We start from the raw sequence: 13,967 nt of genomic DNA, 5'->3' as shown, positions 1-13,967 counted from the left end.
AGAGACAGAGCATGAGAGGGGGAGGGGCAGAGAGAAGGAGACACAGAACTGGAAGCAGGCTCCAGGCTCTGAGCTAGGTGTCAGCACAGAGCCTGATGCGGGGCTCGAACCCATGAACGTGAGATCTGACTTGAGCCAAAGTCAGATGTTTAACCGACTGAGCCACCCAGGCGCCCCTAAAATTTTCTTAAGCCATTTTTTTAAGGGTTTATCTGCTGGTGAAAAAATATTTTACCTTCCTATGACAGTGTCTTGATTTTCCTGTTCATCACTGAAGGTATTTTTGCTGGAAATAGAATTTTGGGTAGAAAATCCTTTTTTTCATCTCTTGAAAAGTACTGTGCATTCTGGCCTCCATGGTTTCTGATGAGAAATCTGCTGTCATTGGAATCCCCTCACCCCCATTCATCTTAAGAGAGGTACTGTTTCTCTTGCTGCTTTCATGATTTTTTTTTTTTTTGTCTTTAGTTTTGAGAAGTTTGACTCTTGGTGTATATTTGCACATATTTCCTTAGGTTTATCTTGTTTGGGGTTTTCTTAGTTTCTTGAATCTACAGGCTTATTGGAATTTTTTTTTGCCAAAATTGAAAAATTTTCAGCACTTATTTCTTCAAATACTTTTAAAGCCCTGTTCTCTTTCTCTTCTTCTGGTACTCTGCTGGCAGTAGTGTTAGATTTTTTTTGTTGCTATTCCACCGCTCCTTGAAACTCTCTTCATTTTTCTTCAGTGTTTTCTTTTGATTGTTTAGATTGAGTGTTTTCTTTTGCTCTGTTTTTTTGTAATTTTTTAATTATTATTATTTTTAACATTTATTTATTTTTGAGAGAGAGACAGTGTGAGTGGGAAGGGGCAGAGAGAGAGGAAGACACAGAATCCGAAGCAGGCTCCAGGCTCTGAGCTGTCAGCACAGGGCTGGAACCCACAAACTGTGAGATCATGACCTGAGCTGACGTCGGCTGCTTAACGGACTGAGCCACCAGGTGCCCCTCTTTTGCTCTGTTTTTAATTTTAGTCTGTTTTTCTATCCTTCTTACTCTGCTGAGGAGCTTACCAAGGAGTTTTCTTATGAGTATTGTATTTTCAGCTCTGAGCTGAGGAGGGTTGAGGAATGGGAATAGCCCCAGCTTAAAAAGCCGCAACCCTCTTCTAACCAAGTCCAACAGCTTGTCTTGAACAGTTACTTTTCAGTTTGTTGTGTGCCTTCAGTTAATTTCACAACTTTAAAATGGTTGATTTTCATTGTTTAGTCAGTGATTTTGATAATTTTCTGAGAAAGTAGGTTCACTGAGGTACTCATATATGTCATTTAGGAAGTTGATTTATCTTGTTTTAAATGTTATTGTTTTAAAAAAAGATTTTTTATGTCTTTATCTTATTTTGAGAGGCACAGAGAGCTAGTGGGGGAGGGACAGAGAGACAGAGACACAAAATATGAAGCAGGCTCCTGCTTCAGAGCTGTCAGCACAGAGCCTGACATGGGGCTCGAACCCATGGACTGTGAGATCATGACCTGAGCTGAAGTCGGACGCTCAACTGACTGAGCCACCCAAGTGACCCCTAAAAGTTACTGTTAATTCATGCATTTAAAGAACACACACACACACACACACACACACACACACACACACACATTTGATGAGTTTGATTCTATTGCTGTCATCATTCATTTGATGATCAAAGTACCCATTCTAGAGCAATAAGAGTTCTTCCAGATTATTTTCTGTGTTCTTTTGGTGTGATGTCATGTATCTGTGATAATTCTAGTCCTTGCATTTTGGTGTAGTAAGATTCCCAGGTACGTCTTGCCCATTTTCTACCCCTGACTTACAATCTGCCATTTCTCTGGGAACTATTTTTTTCTTTTGGGCAGTGAATGTGATATTTAGAAATCACAGTCTGGTGCTGGGATGCTCATTGATACTAGGTTGTCATTTTATAAGCCTTGTCCATAGACACAGCTATAAATGGCACATCTTTAGAAAAGGTGACTTCATTTTATATTTATAATTTTATTTATTTATTATTTATTTAATGTTTATTTTTTGAGAGAAAGTCAACGTGAGTGGGGGAGGGATAGAGAAAGAGGTAGAGAGAGAATCCCAAGCAGGCTCTGCACCATCAGCACAGAGCAGATATGGGGCTTGAACTCAATGAACCATGATCTATGAGATCATGACCTGGGGTCAAATCAAGAGTCTGACGCTTGACTGAGCCACCCAGGCACTCCTATATTTAAATTTTTAATTTAAAATTACACTTAATTTAAAATTACATCTTTGATTTTATTCTTGTGTCTCTGTTTTTTGGAAATGTGTTGTTTCATTATAATATATCATCACTTATTTTTACCCTACCATATTTTTATTGTTTTTTAAAATTGTGTGTGTGTGTGTGTGTGTGTGTGTGTGTGTGCGCGCGCATGTGTGCGTGCATGCAGGAGGAGGGGCAGAGAGAGAGGGTGAGAGAGAATCCCAAGCAGGCTCTGCACCGTCAGTGCAGAGCCCCATGCAGGGCTCCATTTCATGAATCTCAAGAATATGACGTGAGCTGAAATCAAGAGTCTGATGCTTAACTGAGATATCCAGGCATCCATACCCTATGATATTTCTATAATTTTTTCAACAGTACCAATATTCCAAGTATTAGTAAGATAACACTGTGAGGTTTAAAGCTTCTTTATGGTTTTTGCCTTTAAATATATTTCCCTTGGGTTTGTACTCAAATACTGTATTTTAATATGATGTAAAGTAATCCTATTTTCCTTGTGGTTTTGCCACCAACAATTAGGCGTATTTGTTTCAGTTCATTTTCATTTGAAATTTTTTTATTTTTTCTATTTTTTAAATGTTTGTTTATTTTGAGAGAGAAAGAGAGAATGTGCATGAGTGGGGAAGGTTGCAGAGAGAGTGAGAGAGAATTCCAAGGCACTCCCTACTATGAGCGTGAACCTCGTGGAGAGCTCAATCCCACAATCCGTGAAATCAAGACCTAAGCGAAAATCCAGGGTCTGATGTCTAATTGAGCCACCATGGTGTTCCTGGAATTTCTTTCCTTTTGATGTAAATATGTTTCTAGATTGTAAAAATATTTACATAGTTATCTATAATGGTACTCTGATACTATTCATCCTTTTTATTCTTCATATACATAACTGGTTTATTAGTTTATTATATAAAATGTATTATATAAAATGTATTATATATATACATACTGGTTTTATTACTTTATTACTCAAGTATGTGTGTATGTACATATACATTCATATCTCTTCTATACTAGAGATTCTCCCACATCAGTATGTGGTAATCTTTCTCATTCCTTTTTCCAACTATATAGATGTTTCCCTGCTGGTGGACATTTGGGTTGATGCCAGTCTTGGTATTACAAATAGGGCTGCAATGAATAGCTTTGCACATATGTCTTCTTGTATTTTTGCCAGCATATCTTTGGGATAGATTCCTAGAAGTGGGATTGTTGGATCAAAAGGTAAATACATATGTATTTTGCTAGATATCGCCAAGTTCTCTTTCACTAGGGTTGTGTTTTTAAGCTTTTACCTGCTTAACTACAGCCTCACCATAGAGAGGAGTATATTGTCAAACTTTGGAATTTTTGCCAGTCTGATACCCCAGTGTAGGTTTAATTTGCATTACTTTTAAAGTGAGTAAATTTGCACATCTTTCCATGTTTAAGGACCATTTGCATTTCTTTTCATGTATTTTGCTCATTTTTATTTTTTTAAGGAAAAATTATTTATTTTGAGATAAATAAAATAATTATTTATCTGGAGAGAGTGTGTGTGCATGTGCACAGCAGGGGCGGGGCAGAGAGAATCCCAACTGGTCCTGAGGGGCTCGGTCCCACAGCCGTGAGATCATGACCTGAGCTGATACCAAGAGTTGGTTGTTTAGCCAACCAGTCGGTTGCAAACCAGGTGCCCCTATTTTGCATAAATTTGTATCAGATTATTAGTTTCTTCTTGGCTTGTTACAGTTTTTAATTATGAGAGGTTTTAGTTCTTTAATTCATTATTTCTATTTTTCATTTTTTAAAAATGTTTACTTAGGGAGAGAGGAAAAGAGAGAACGTGAGCTGGGCAGGGGAGAGAATCCTAAGTGGGCCCTGAGCAATCAGTGTAGAGCCCAACATGGGACTCGAACCCACAAACTGTGAGATCATGACCTGATCCGAAATCAGGAGTCAGACACCCAACTCTCTGAGCCATCAGATGCCCCTTTTGTTGTTTATTTTATATTTGTAAATTAGCATGCTGTTTGAGGGAGTAGGTTCCTGGCTAAGGACCATGAGTGGTCAGCCTTGTTATGTTTTAGTATTGGAAACTGAGTTTCTACTGACCCATGCTTCCGGGATGCTACCCAAGTAGTATTTGTTGGCTTGTTACATTTCTGGTGAAAAGTATCAAACATATAAAAACAAATGGGAAACAATATAACAAACATGTACAAAATGAGTGGAGGACAATATAACAAATACCTGCGGTACTTACTGTGAAGAATTAATGTTAATGTTGTCCAATATTTATTTCCATTTTTTAAATTGTTATAAAATGTCCTTAACACAAAGTTTACTTGTGAACTATTTTTAGGTATACAATTCAGTGGCATTTAAGTCCATTCACATTGTTGTGCATCACAGCGGCGATCTCCAGCTCTTTTTTTCTTTTTAAGCTTATTTGTTTATTTGGAGAGAAAGAGAGTGTGTGTGCATGTGAGCAGGGGAGCAGCTAGCTGAGAGAGTGCGAGAGAGAGAATCTCAACAGGCTCTGCACTGTCAGTGTGGAGCCCGACATCGAGCTCAAACCTACAAACCATGGGATCATGACCTGAGCCGAAATCCAGAGCTGGACACTTAACTGACAGAGTCACCCCGGCGCGCCATTCAGCCCTTTTTCATCTTCTCAAACTGCAACTCTGTACCTAGTACCTGATGATAATTCCACATTTCCCTTCCCCCGAGTACTTGGGAACCACCAACTGTTTGTGTCTCTGTGGATTTGAGTAGTCTAGCTGTTGCATCTAAGTGGAATCATACAGTATCTGTCCTTTTGCAAGTGGCTTACTTCACTCAATGTCCCATTCATGTTGTCATATATGCAAGGATTTCCTTCCTTTTTAAGGCTGAATAACATTCCAATGTATGTATACATCACATTTTGTTTCTCTGTTCATCCGTTTATGGACACTTGTGTTGCTTCCACCTTTTGGCTGTTATGAATAGTACTGTTATGAACATTTGTGTACAAATATCTGTTTGAGTTCGTGCTTTCAATTCTTTGGGACATATATCCATAAGTAGAATTGCTGGATCACAGGGTGATTGTATTTTTAATTGTTTGAGGAACCACTGTATAGTTTTCCGCAGTGGCTGTGCCATTTTACATTCACAGATCAGCAATGCACAAAGATTCTAATTTCTCACACTTATTTTCTGGCTTTGGGGATAATAGCCATTCTAGTGTGTATGAGGTGGTATCTCATTGCGGTTTTGACTTGCATTTCCCTAATGATGTTGAATGTGTTTTCAAGTGTTGTTTCCATTTTTTAAAAGAAAGCTTCATAGAGTTTAAGCCTCTTTGGTACTTCCATTCCTGTTTTCTCCTCTCCATTTCCAAAGGTAGCAGTGTTGAAGTTGATATATATTCTTCCCACCTTTGTTTTTATACTCTTGTTAGTATGCATGCATTTATAAACATTTATACTGCGAAGTTTGCTTTGAAGCCTAAACTGTATCCTGTGCTTTTCATTCTGCACTTGCTGGTTTTATTTGATGTGGGTTTTTTTTTTTTTTTTTTGAGCTTTACCTATGTCAAAACTAGTTCATTCATTTCAGCTGCAATATGGTACTATTCCGCTGTAGAACTGCCATAATTTGTCTCTTCTCCTACCAGTTTTTCTGGTCTGTTGCTGTCACCCAACAGTGCTGTGGTGAGCATCCTTGTTCTTGCCTCCTATGTGGACTCCCCCAGGGCGGGCTCATTCAGGAGCTGTTTATTGTGAACTTGCTGGTGCCCTACATGGTTTTGGGCAGTGGGGATACATCAGTAAACAAAACCCTGCTCTTAGAGAGTTTATGTGATTTGGGATTATGATTTTGGAATATTTGAATCTTTGCTCACTCAACAAAAATTTATTGAGTCTGCTGTGACAGAGATATAGGAGTGACCAAAACAAAGTCATATCTTGGCAGAGTTTATTTTCTAAGGGGGAGGATAAAAAGATGTGTGGAATACTGTTAGGTAGTGCTGAATGCCTGTAAGATAATGGAAGCAGAGTCTGGAGTTTCTGCTATAGAGTAGTGATGGGAGGCCTTTCTGGAAAGAGAACGTTTGAGGAGAGGCTTGAATGAAATGAAGCTGTGAATGACATTGGGGAAGGAGACTTTGTGCTGAGGAAAGAACATGTTTAGAGAAGAATAGTAAGAATCCCAGGGTCACTTACTTGAGTGCAATGAGCACACAAGAGGCTGCTTGGGGATGAAGTGGCAGGGAAGGTAGCCAGGGCTGAGACCTTCACAGTCTTCCAAAGAGTTTAGATTTTATTATAATCTTGATTAAAAAGTGAAAGGATATAGTAGTTAGGTCTTGGGCTAGAGAGAGTGCAATAGAAATGTTGGGAAGTGATATGATTTGGAATGTATATTAAAGGTAATAGCTACAGATGGTTTTGATGTATCTGTAGATGTGAAAGAGAAGTTGGGAAACAAGGATAACTGCACATTTTTGGATTGAGCCAAAATATGGACTGGTGATATCTTTTACTCAATTGGAGAGTACTAAGGAAGAATCAGATTGAAAATTTAAGTTTGGGGCACTTGGGTGGCTCTGTCAGTTGAACATCTGACTTGAGCTCAGGTCATGATCTCGCAGTTCGTGGGTTTGAGTCCCGCATTGGGCTCTGTGCTGACAGCTCAGAACCTGGAGCCTGATTTGGATTCTGTCTCTCCCTCTCTCTCTCTGCCCCTTTCCCGCCTGCAGGCTCGCTCTCTCTCTCTCTCTCAAAAAATAAATAAACATTAAAAAAAAATTGTTTGAAATGCCTATTAAGGTACCTGGGTGACTTAGTCGGTTAGTGTCTGACTTTGGCTCAGATCATCATCTCACAGCTTCTGAGCTCAAGCTCTGTGTCAGGCTCTGTGCTGACAGCTTGGACGGAGCCTGGAGCCTGCTTCAGATTCTGTCTTGGCCTCTCTCTGCCCCTCCCCCGCTCACTCATTGTGTCTCTCTGTATCAAATATAAATAAACATTTAAACAAAAATTTTTTAATGCCTATTAGTATCTCAACTAGTTGGCATTAGATACTAAAGTATAGTCCAAAGTGATTGTAATAGTTACACTCTCACCAGCTTTTATGTGGCCCATTTGGGTGAGTCCTGACGGGTCCCAGCAGGTGACAGCATGTCCCACTTCCACAGTGTGGAGATTCACTGATCATCAGTACACAAGGGAAACCCTGTCATTTAAAACGAACACGTGAGGGGTGCCTGGGTGGCTCAGTCGGTTGAGCATCAGAGGTCATGATCTCACAGTTCATGAGTTGGAGCCCTGCGTTGGGCTCTGTGCTGACATCAGAACCTGGAGCCTGCTTCAGATTCTGTGTCTCCCTCTCTCTCTGCCCTTCTCCCTCTTGCACTGTGTGTGTGTCTCAAAAATAAACATTAAAAAATTAAAAACAGAACATATGATTATTTTGTATGTGAAATCAAATCAATTGGTTTGATGTGAATTAAATTGTGTAAGTTAGGGTTATTAAGTTTATGTTTTTACACTTTGGCTTGTCTTAAATGGGCCACACCTGTTTTCTTTTGTTCTGATTTTAATTCCAGATGCTGGGTCTGGTGTGGAAGAAGTGGAATTAAGCTGGGAAGATTATCTAGAAGAGACAGGGTCCGCTGCAGTGCCCTATGGATCTTTTAAACACGTAAGCAGTACCTGTATTTGTTTTACTGACTGCATCTTGTTCCTTTGACTCATGGTACCATCATTAGAGGGTTTAGAGTTATTTTAAGTTGGTACACTTGTAAGGATTTGAGGGCTTTTTCCTTCCCCCCCTCCTGCCACCTTTACTTAAAACAAACTGGACACATTTTATTTTTTTTAAGATTTTATTTTTAAGTAACCTCTACACCCACCTTGGGGCTCAAACTGACAACTCTAAGATCAAGAGTTGCATGCTTTACTGACTGACACAGCCAGGCAGCCCTGGACATATTTTAAATTCCTTTTCGGTTTTATGTATTTTCTGCCACTCAATGCAAGATTTTTCTTTTTCACTACTCGTGAATATCCCTTTATTTTTGTTAAAAACCTCATAATTAAAGAAAATGTTTTATTTTCTTATACTGTTTTATGATTGTTGGTTTGCACATTGAAAGTAATTTAAGTAACATTGCTTTCTCTCATGTTGAGTGGAACATAATATCATCAGTGGGTCATGTTTGTGGATGGGGCAGTATAGTTTTATGTCCTAATAACTCAATTTAATGCTTAATCCATTGACCACATATTTGCCCTATATGATGCCTTTAGAATGTAAGAAAATAGTCTGGATTTTATTAATGATTTCTACTCAAGGACGCCTGGGTGGCTCAGTCAGTTAAGCATCCAATTTTGGCTCAGGTCATGATGTCACGGTTTGTGGGTTCGAGCCCTATGTCAAGCTCTGTGCTGACAGCTCAGAGCCCAGAGCCTGCTTTGGATTCTGTGTCTCCCTCTCTCTCTTACCCTTCCTTGCTCATGCTCTCTCTCTCTCTCTCTCTCTCTCTCTGTCTCTCGATAATGAATAAACATTAAAAAAATTTTTTTAATAATTTATATTCAGACCTAGTTTTTGAACTTTTCACTTACACTCCCTCTTAAAACACAGAATTATTGATCAATTGATTTCACATTTGTCTTAGTCTGTTCAGGCTGCCATAGACTGGGTGGCTTGAACAACAGAAGTTTATTTTCTCACAGTTCTGGAGACTAGAAGTCTGAGATCAGGCTGCCAGCAGGGCCAGGCTCTGGGGAGGGCTCTCTTGCTGGTTTGCTGACAGCCTCGTCACTGTGTCCTCACAGGGTAGAGAGAGAGAGAGAGCTGACTCTCTGGTGTCTCTTCTTATGAGGACACTAATTTTGAATCAGGACTCTACTCTTAGGACCTCATTACCCTTTACTGCTTCTGTAAAGGTCCTGTCTTTAAATACAGTCACACTGGGAGTTAGGATTTGAACATACGAGTTTTGGAGAGACACAGTTGAGTCCATAGCAGTGTTCAGCAGGGCATAGTTCCTTTGCTCTAGGATTTGAGAAGGCACAAATGCTCACTCAGAATTGTGTGATTTTGTGAGGTTAAACTGTATTCTTATAGGTGTTGTATATTGCAAAGAGTCTTGCTATTTTCAGTTGGTATAAAAACTCAGTGATAATAGTTGCCCTGTTTTTTAGTTCACGTATGCCTTTCTTAAATTGAAGTGGTGAGAACTACATAGTTTAAGTAAGGATTTCATTTTATATTCCATTGACCACTCTTTTATGATTGCTTTCAGTATTTTTTTAACATGAGAAATCTATTCGTGATCATGTATTACCTTTGAATTCTTGTTTTTAATGTTGTTACTAACCTGATAGGTATTTATACACATTTATTTATACTAATGAAAACAGGCAATAAATTTCCTGACCAAAATTATGGATCTAAAAAATGTTAACATTTTTTTAAAGTTTACTTTTTTTTTTTTTTTGAGAGAAAGAGCGCAAATGGGGACGGGGCAGAGAGGCAGAGGGAAAGACAGAGAATCCCAAGCAGGCTCTGCTCCAGAAGTGCAGAGCCTGATGCAGGGCTCAAACCCATGAACCATGAGATCATGACCTGAGCCAAAGTTGGCGGTTAACTAACTGAGCCATCCAGTCACCCCCAAAAATGTCATTTTAAAGAGACAGGTTCCACCTCTCCTCTTTGAATGAAAAATAGATGCAAACTCTCTGATCATCAAATGTAGAAAATATTGTAAGCTTCAGTCAGTGTATGGTGAAGGACTGCCACACACGGTGAAAACCAAGCACAGGCGTAGCACGATGATGAGGAGTGCCTGTGGCTAGCTGCTGGAACTCAGATCCCCAGGGTGTGAGAGCCGCTGGCAAGTTTTATAGTACCCAGCTTGGAATGAAGGAGGGAGGGAAGGCGGGGCTGAAGAAGAAATTAGAAGTAAACCACATTTGCAAGGAGAACAATTCTAAGATAGTAAAACAGTTTTCCTCATGGTTCATGTCTAGTGAAGGAAACAGCACAAACTATGGAAAAGACACTAAGCTTTACCTGAGTCTTCTAGAAAAAAGCTTTAAGCTGCTAGGAGAAGGAATGCAAACCTTTTAACCCCACCCCCACCGCCACCCCCGGGTGCGGGTGAAGATCCATTGCATCCTGGGGATAGAACAGAAGTAAAAGCCCTCTGTCTCTGGAGAGAGGTAAGAATACATGCTAGAGCGTTAAAGGTCACCTACAGTTGGGAGAGGAGTAAGATCACTGAGAAGTTCACGCTCCCAACACCCAGGACACAGAACTTGAGACTGAGGCTGAATCTCAGAGAATACCCCTTCCTGCTTGTCTCCAACCACCAAGTTAGAAAATGTTGGGTAACGGAGGTCTGTTTGTAGGAGAGAGGCAAAAGTGTGTAGATAGATGGTCTCTGAGATGCAGTCCCAAACAGAAGACCTAAATCTCCGGGTGGAACAGCAAATGTTGAGGGGGAAAAAGCTCTCTGGCAAATGAGCCTATACCCTCAATAGAAAATGCTAATGTAGTATGGAGCCTCTGGTGTACTATGAATAACCAAACAACAGAACCCAAACCCCATTGCACTCCTCGCTACATTGACTTAACCTTCTCCCTCAAATTTAAGGCCTAAAAAGAAACATGCCCATATCCAGGCATCAATACCATTTTCCTCAACCTTGATTACTCTGTACAGGATGTCTGGCTTTCAATGAAAAATTATGAGACACATGAAGAAGCAAGAGAAAGACAGCAAACTGTCAACAGACAAAGCATTCAACAGAACCAGACTCATAAGGCCAATACTGGAACAATCAGACGATTTTAAATAACTGCAAATAATAGGTTTAAGGCTCTAGCAGAATAGGTGGACAACATGTGTGAACAGAAAAGGAAATTCAGGGGTGCCTGGGTGGCTCAGTTGGTTAAGCATCTGACTCTTGATTTCACCTCAGGTCAGGATCTCATGGTTAATGAGACTGAGCCCTGCATCAGACTCTGTGTTGAGAGCACAGAGCCTTCTTGGGATTCTTTCTCTCTCTCTCTCTACCCCTCTGCTACCTGCTACTCGTGCACTTTCTTTCTTTCTGTTTTTCTTAAAAAAAAAAAAAAACCTTAGCAATGGACACTATTAGACACAGTCAAGTGGAAATTGTAGAAATAAAAAACATGGCAATAAGAGATGTTGAATGGTTTTGACAAGCTCATTGGTCATCCTCACACAGATGAGGAAAGAGTCAGTATACTTGAAGATAAGTCAATATAAATGGCCCAAACTGAAATGCAAAGAGGAAAAAAGAGTGTGTGTTGGGGGGGAAACAGATCATACCATCCAACAGCTGTGGACAGTATAAAAAAAAGTCTAATGCATATGCATTTGGAATCTCAGGAGAAAGGAGAGAAAATGAGGAAGATACATATGAAGAGCATAATTCACTATAGTAGCAGAATAAAAGAGAAGAATATATAGATTTATATATAAATACCCTCAATATAGAGAGAAAAATAATTGGTAAAATTCCACCACCCACTCATGATAAAAACTCTTAGCAAACTATAGATGAAAATTTCTTTAATTTGCTAAAGGATATCTATAAAAAATCTACAGCAGACTTCATTAATAGTAATATGATGCATACTTTCTTTTACATATGGAACAAGATAAAAATGTTGGCTAACATGACTTATGTTTGATAGTGTATTGGAGGTCTGGCTAATACCAGAAGGTAAGAAAAACAAAATGTATAAGGATTAGGAAGGAAGGAAAAATGTCATTATATACAGATGAATAAAATAATTTACAGATATAGGATTAATGAGTAACTTTAGCAAGATTATTAGATACAGGGTAGCATAAAATTTTATTATATTTCTATATATTAGCAACAAAAAAAGTGGAACTGAAAGATGTAATTTACAATAACATAAAAACATCAAATGACTAAGAATAAATGTAACAAAAATTTGTGAAGTAACTTCAAACCATTACTGATATAAGTTAAAATAAAGGAATATGCCTTGCTTATGTAATGGAAGACTCATTATTGTAAAGATGACAGTTCTCCCAAATCTATGGATTTACTACAACCCATGCCTCTCCCCTCCCCTCTTCTCTCTCTCAAAATAAATAAACATTAAAAAATAAAATAAAATCACAGTGAGATATATAACACACCTTCCAAAATGGTTAAAATGAAAGGGACTGAAACAGAAAAGTGTTGGCTAGAGTGTTGGAGCAAAAGGATTTTTTATACTACTGGGAGAGTAAATTGGTGCAGCCACTTTGGAAATGGTTTGGCCATATCTGTTATCAGATTCCATGTATGTATGCACCAGAGACACAAAAATATTTGTATTATCATGACACTATTATTTATGGTCTTTCAAAGCTGCAAACTTTGCATAGTGCCTACTGTTTGTAGAGTTAGAATGGATACATTGCATCATATTTGTATAGTGGAATATTTATATGGTGAAAAGAAATAGACTGTTAAATGTAACATGAATGAATCCATAAGCAGTGTTGGGCTGGAGAAAAGCCCATACAGAACAACACTCCTACTGTGTGATTCTAACACAGTGAGGAGTACAACAGGGCAGCTGATGGGAAGGGCAGGGGTTTTTGTACAGGAGGTAGGACTTTCCCTCCCTGCCTGTCTTTCCAGTGTTTGTGATTGCTGGGTTGCATTTATTTGTCAGTCTACAGTCTCCCATGGTGTTTAATAGTTCCTTATTCCTTCTTTTTTTTATGGCCTAGACATTTTGAAGAGCATATATCAGTTATCTTGTGGAATTTCTCAATTTGGATAACTCATGATTAGCTTGAGTTAATGCAGATTTGAGAAGAATTTCATAGAGACAATATTGTGCTTTTCTTGTTGTATGATTGATGTTTTAGAACCTGTGATGTTAACTTTGATCAGTTAGGTAAGATGGTGTCTGCCATAGTACTTCACAGCAATGTTACTGCTTTCCCCTTTATAATTGGTAAGAATTTTATAGGAGAACCTTTGAGATTATGTGAATATCATAGTCATTTTTGCACTGATCCATGATTCTTGCCTGCAGTGTTTATTTCTGTGTTTTTTCTAATGGTGGTTTTCTATTTCTATCATTTTTCTCTATATTAATTGGTCTTCTATCCTAAGGATCTATCCCGTCTTTTCTGTTATTTTTTATAGTGTGGCTTACAGTGTGGGATACTATTTAAATCTGTGGATTATAATCCATTAATCTTATTATTTACTTTATTGCTCAAATTATCCCTAATGTGACCATTGGGGGATTCTTCTGGTTGGCTCCCATGTCCTTTACAATTGCCTTCATCATTTTTGGAGCATTTCCTTATTTTCTGATATCACAAGATAATTCCAGGCTCTTACTGTGTTTTGTCTACCCCAAAATTGGGATCACTTATTTCTCCATGGAGTCCTTGTTCTTTTTATTGGAGGATAGCATTTATAAATCAAGATTTGTACACTGAATTTGCTTATTGCTGATGAGCATCATTACTCTCAGTCCCTGTCAGTTCACCGAGGTGGGAGAGGTATTTGCACACACATACATACACACCTGTACTGTTTTCTGTCATTGTGACTTCGTTCTGATACTGCTGACTCCAGTTCCACACAAGTTTCTTTCTAGCCCACCCTTTCCTTGTTTGTACTTCTTTTTCCCACAGTGAGAAACCTGG

The 13,967-nt window shown here is 38.8% G+C and overlaps 1 protein-coding gene across 4 annotated transcripts in view; it reads left to right on the top strand.

Annotated features, from left to right (window-relative positions):
* Positions 1-13,967, top strand: part of SFMBT1 (Scm like with four mbt domains 1) — a 130,011-nt gene that overhangs the window by 70,513 nt on the left and 45,531 nt on the right. For all 4 annotated transcript variants that reach the window (XM_029917612.1, XM_029917613.1, XM_029917614.1 and 1 more), the window contains one exon: positions 7,845-7,939. In XM_029917612.1, coding sequence (XP_029773472.1) covers positions 7,845-7,939 — 95 coding nt within the window. The remainder of the gene's footprint in view (positions 1-7,844; positions 7,940-13,967) is intronic.

The sequence above is a fragment of the Suricata suricatta genome, chromosome 12, assembly GCF_006229205.1.
Source record: "Suricata suricatta isolate VVHF042 chromosome 12, meerkat_22Aug2017_6uvM2_HiC, whole genome shotgun sequence".
NCBI lineage: Eukaryota > Metazoa > Chordata > Mammalia > Carnivora > Herpestidae > Suricata > Suricata suricatta.
Note: the sequence above shows the minus strand (reverse complement) of the source record. Positions and strands in the feature narration are given on the sequence as shown.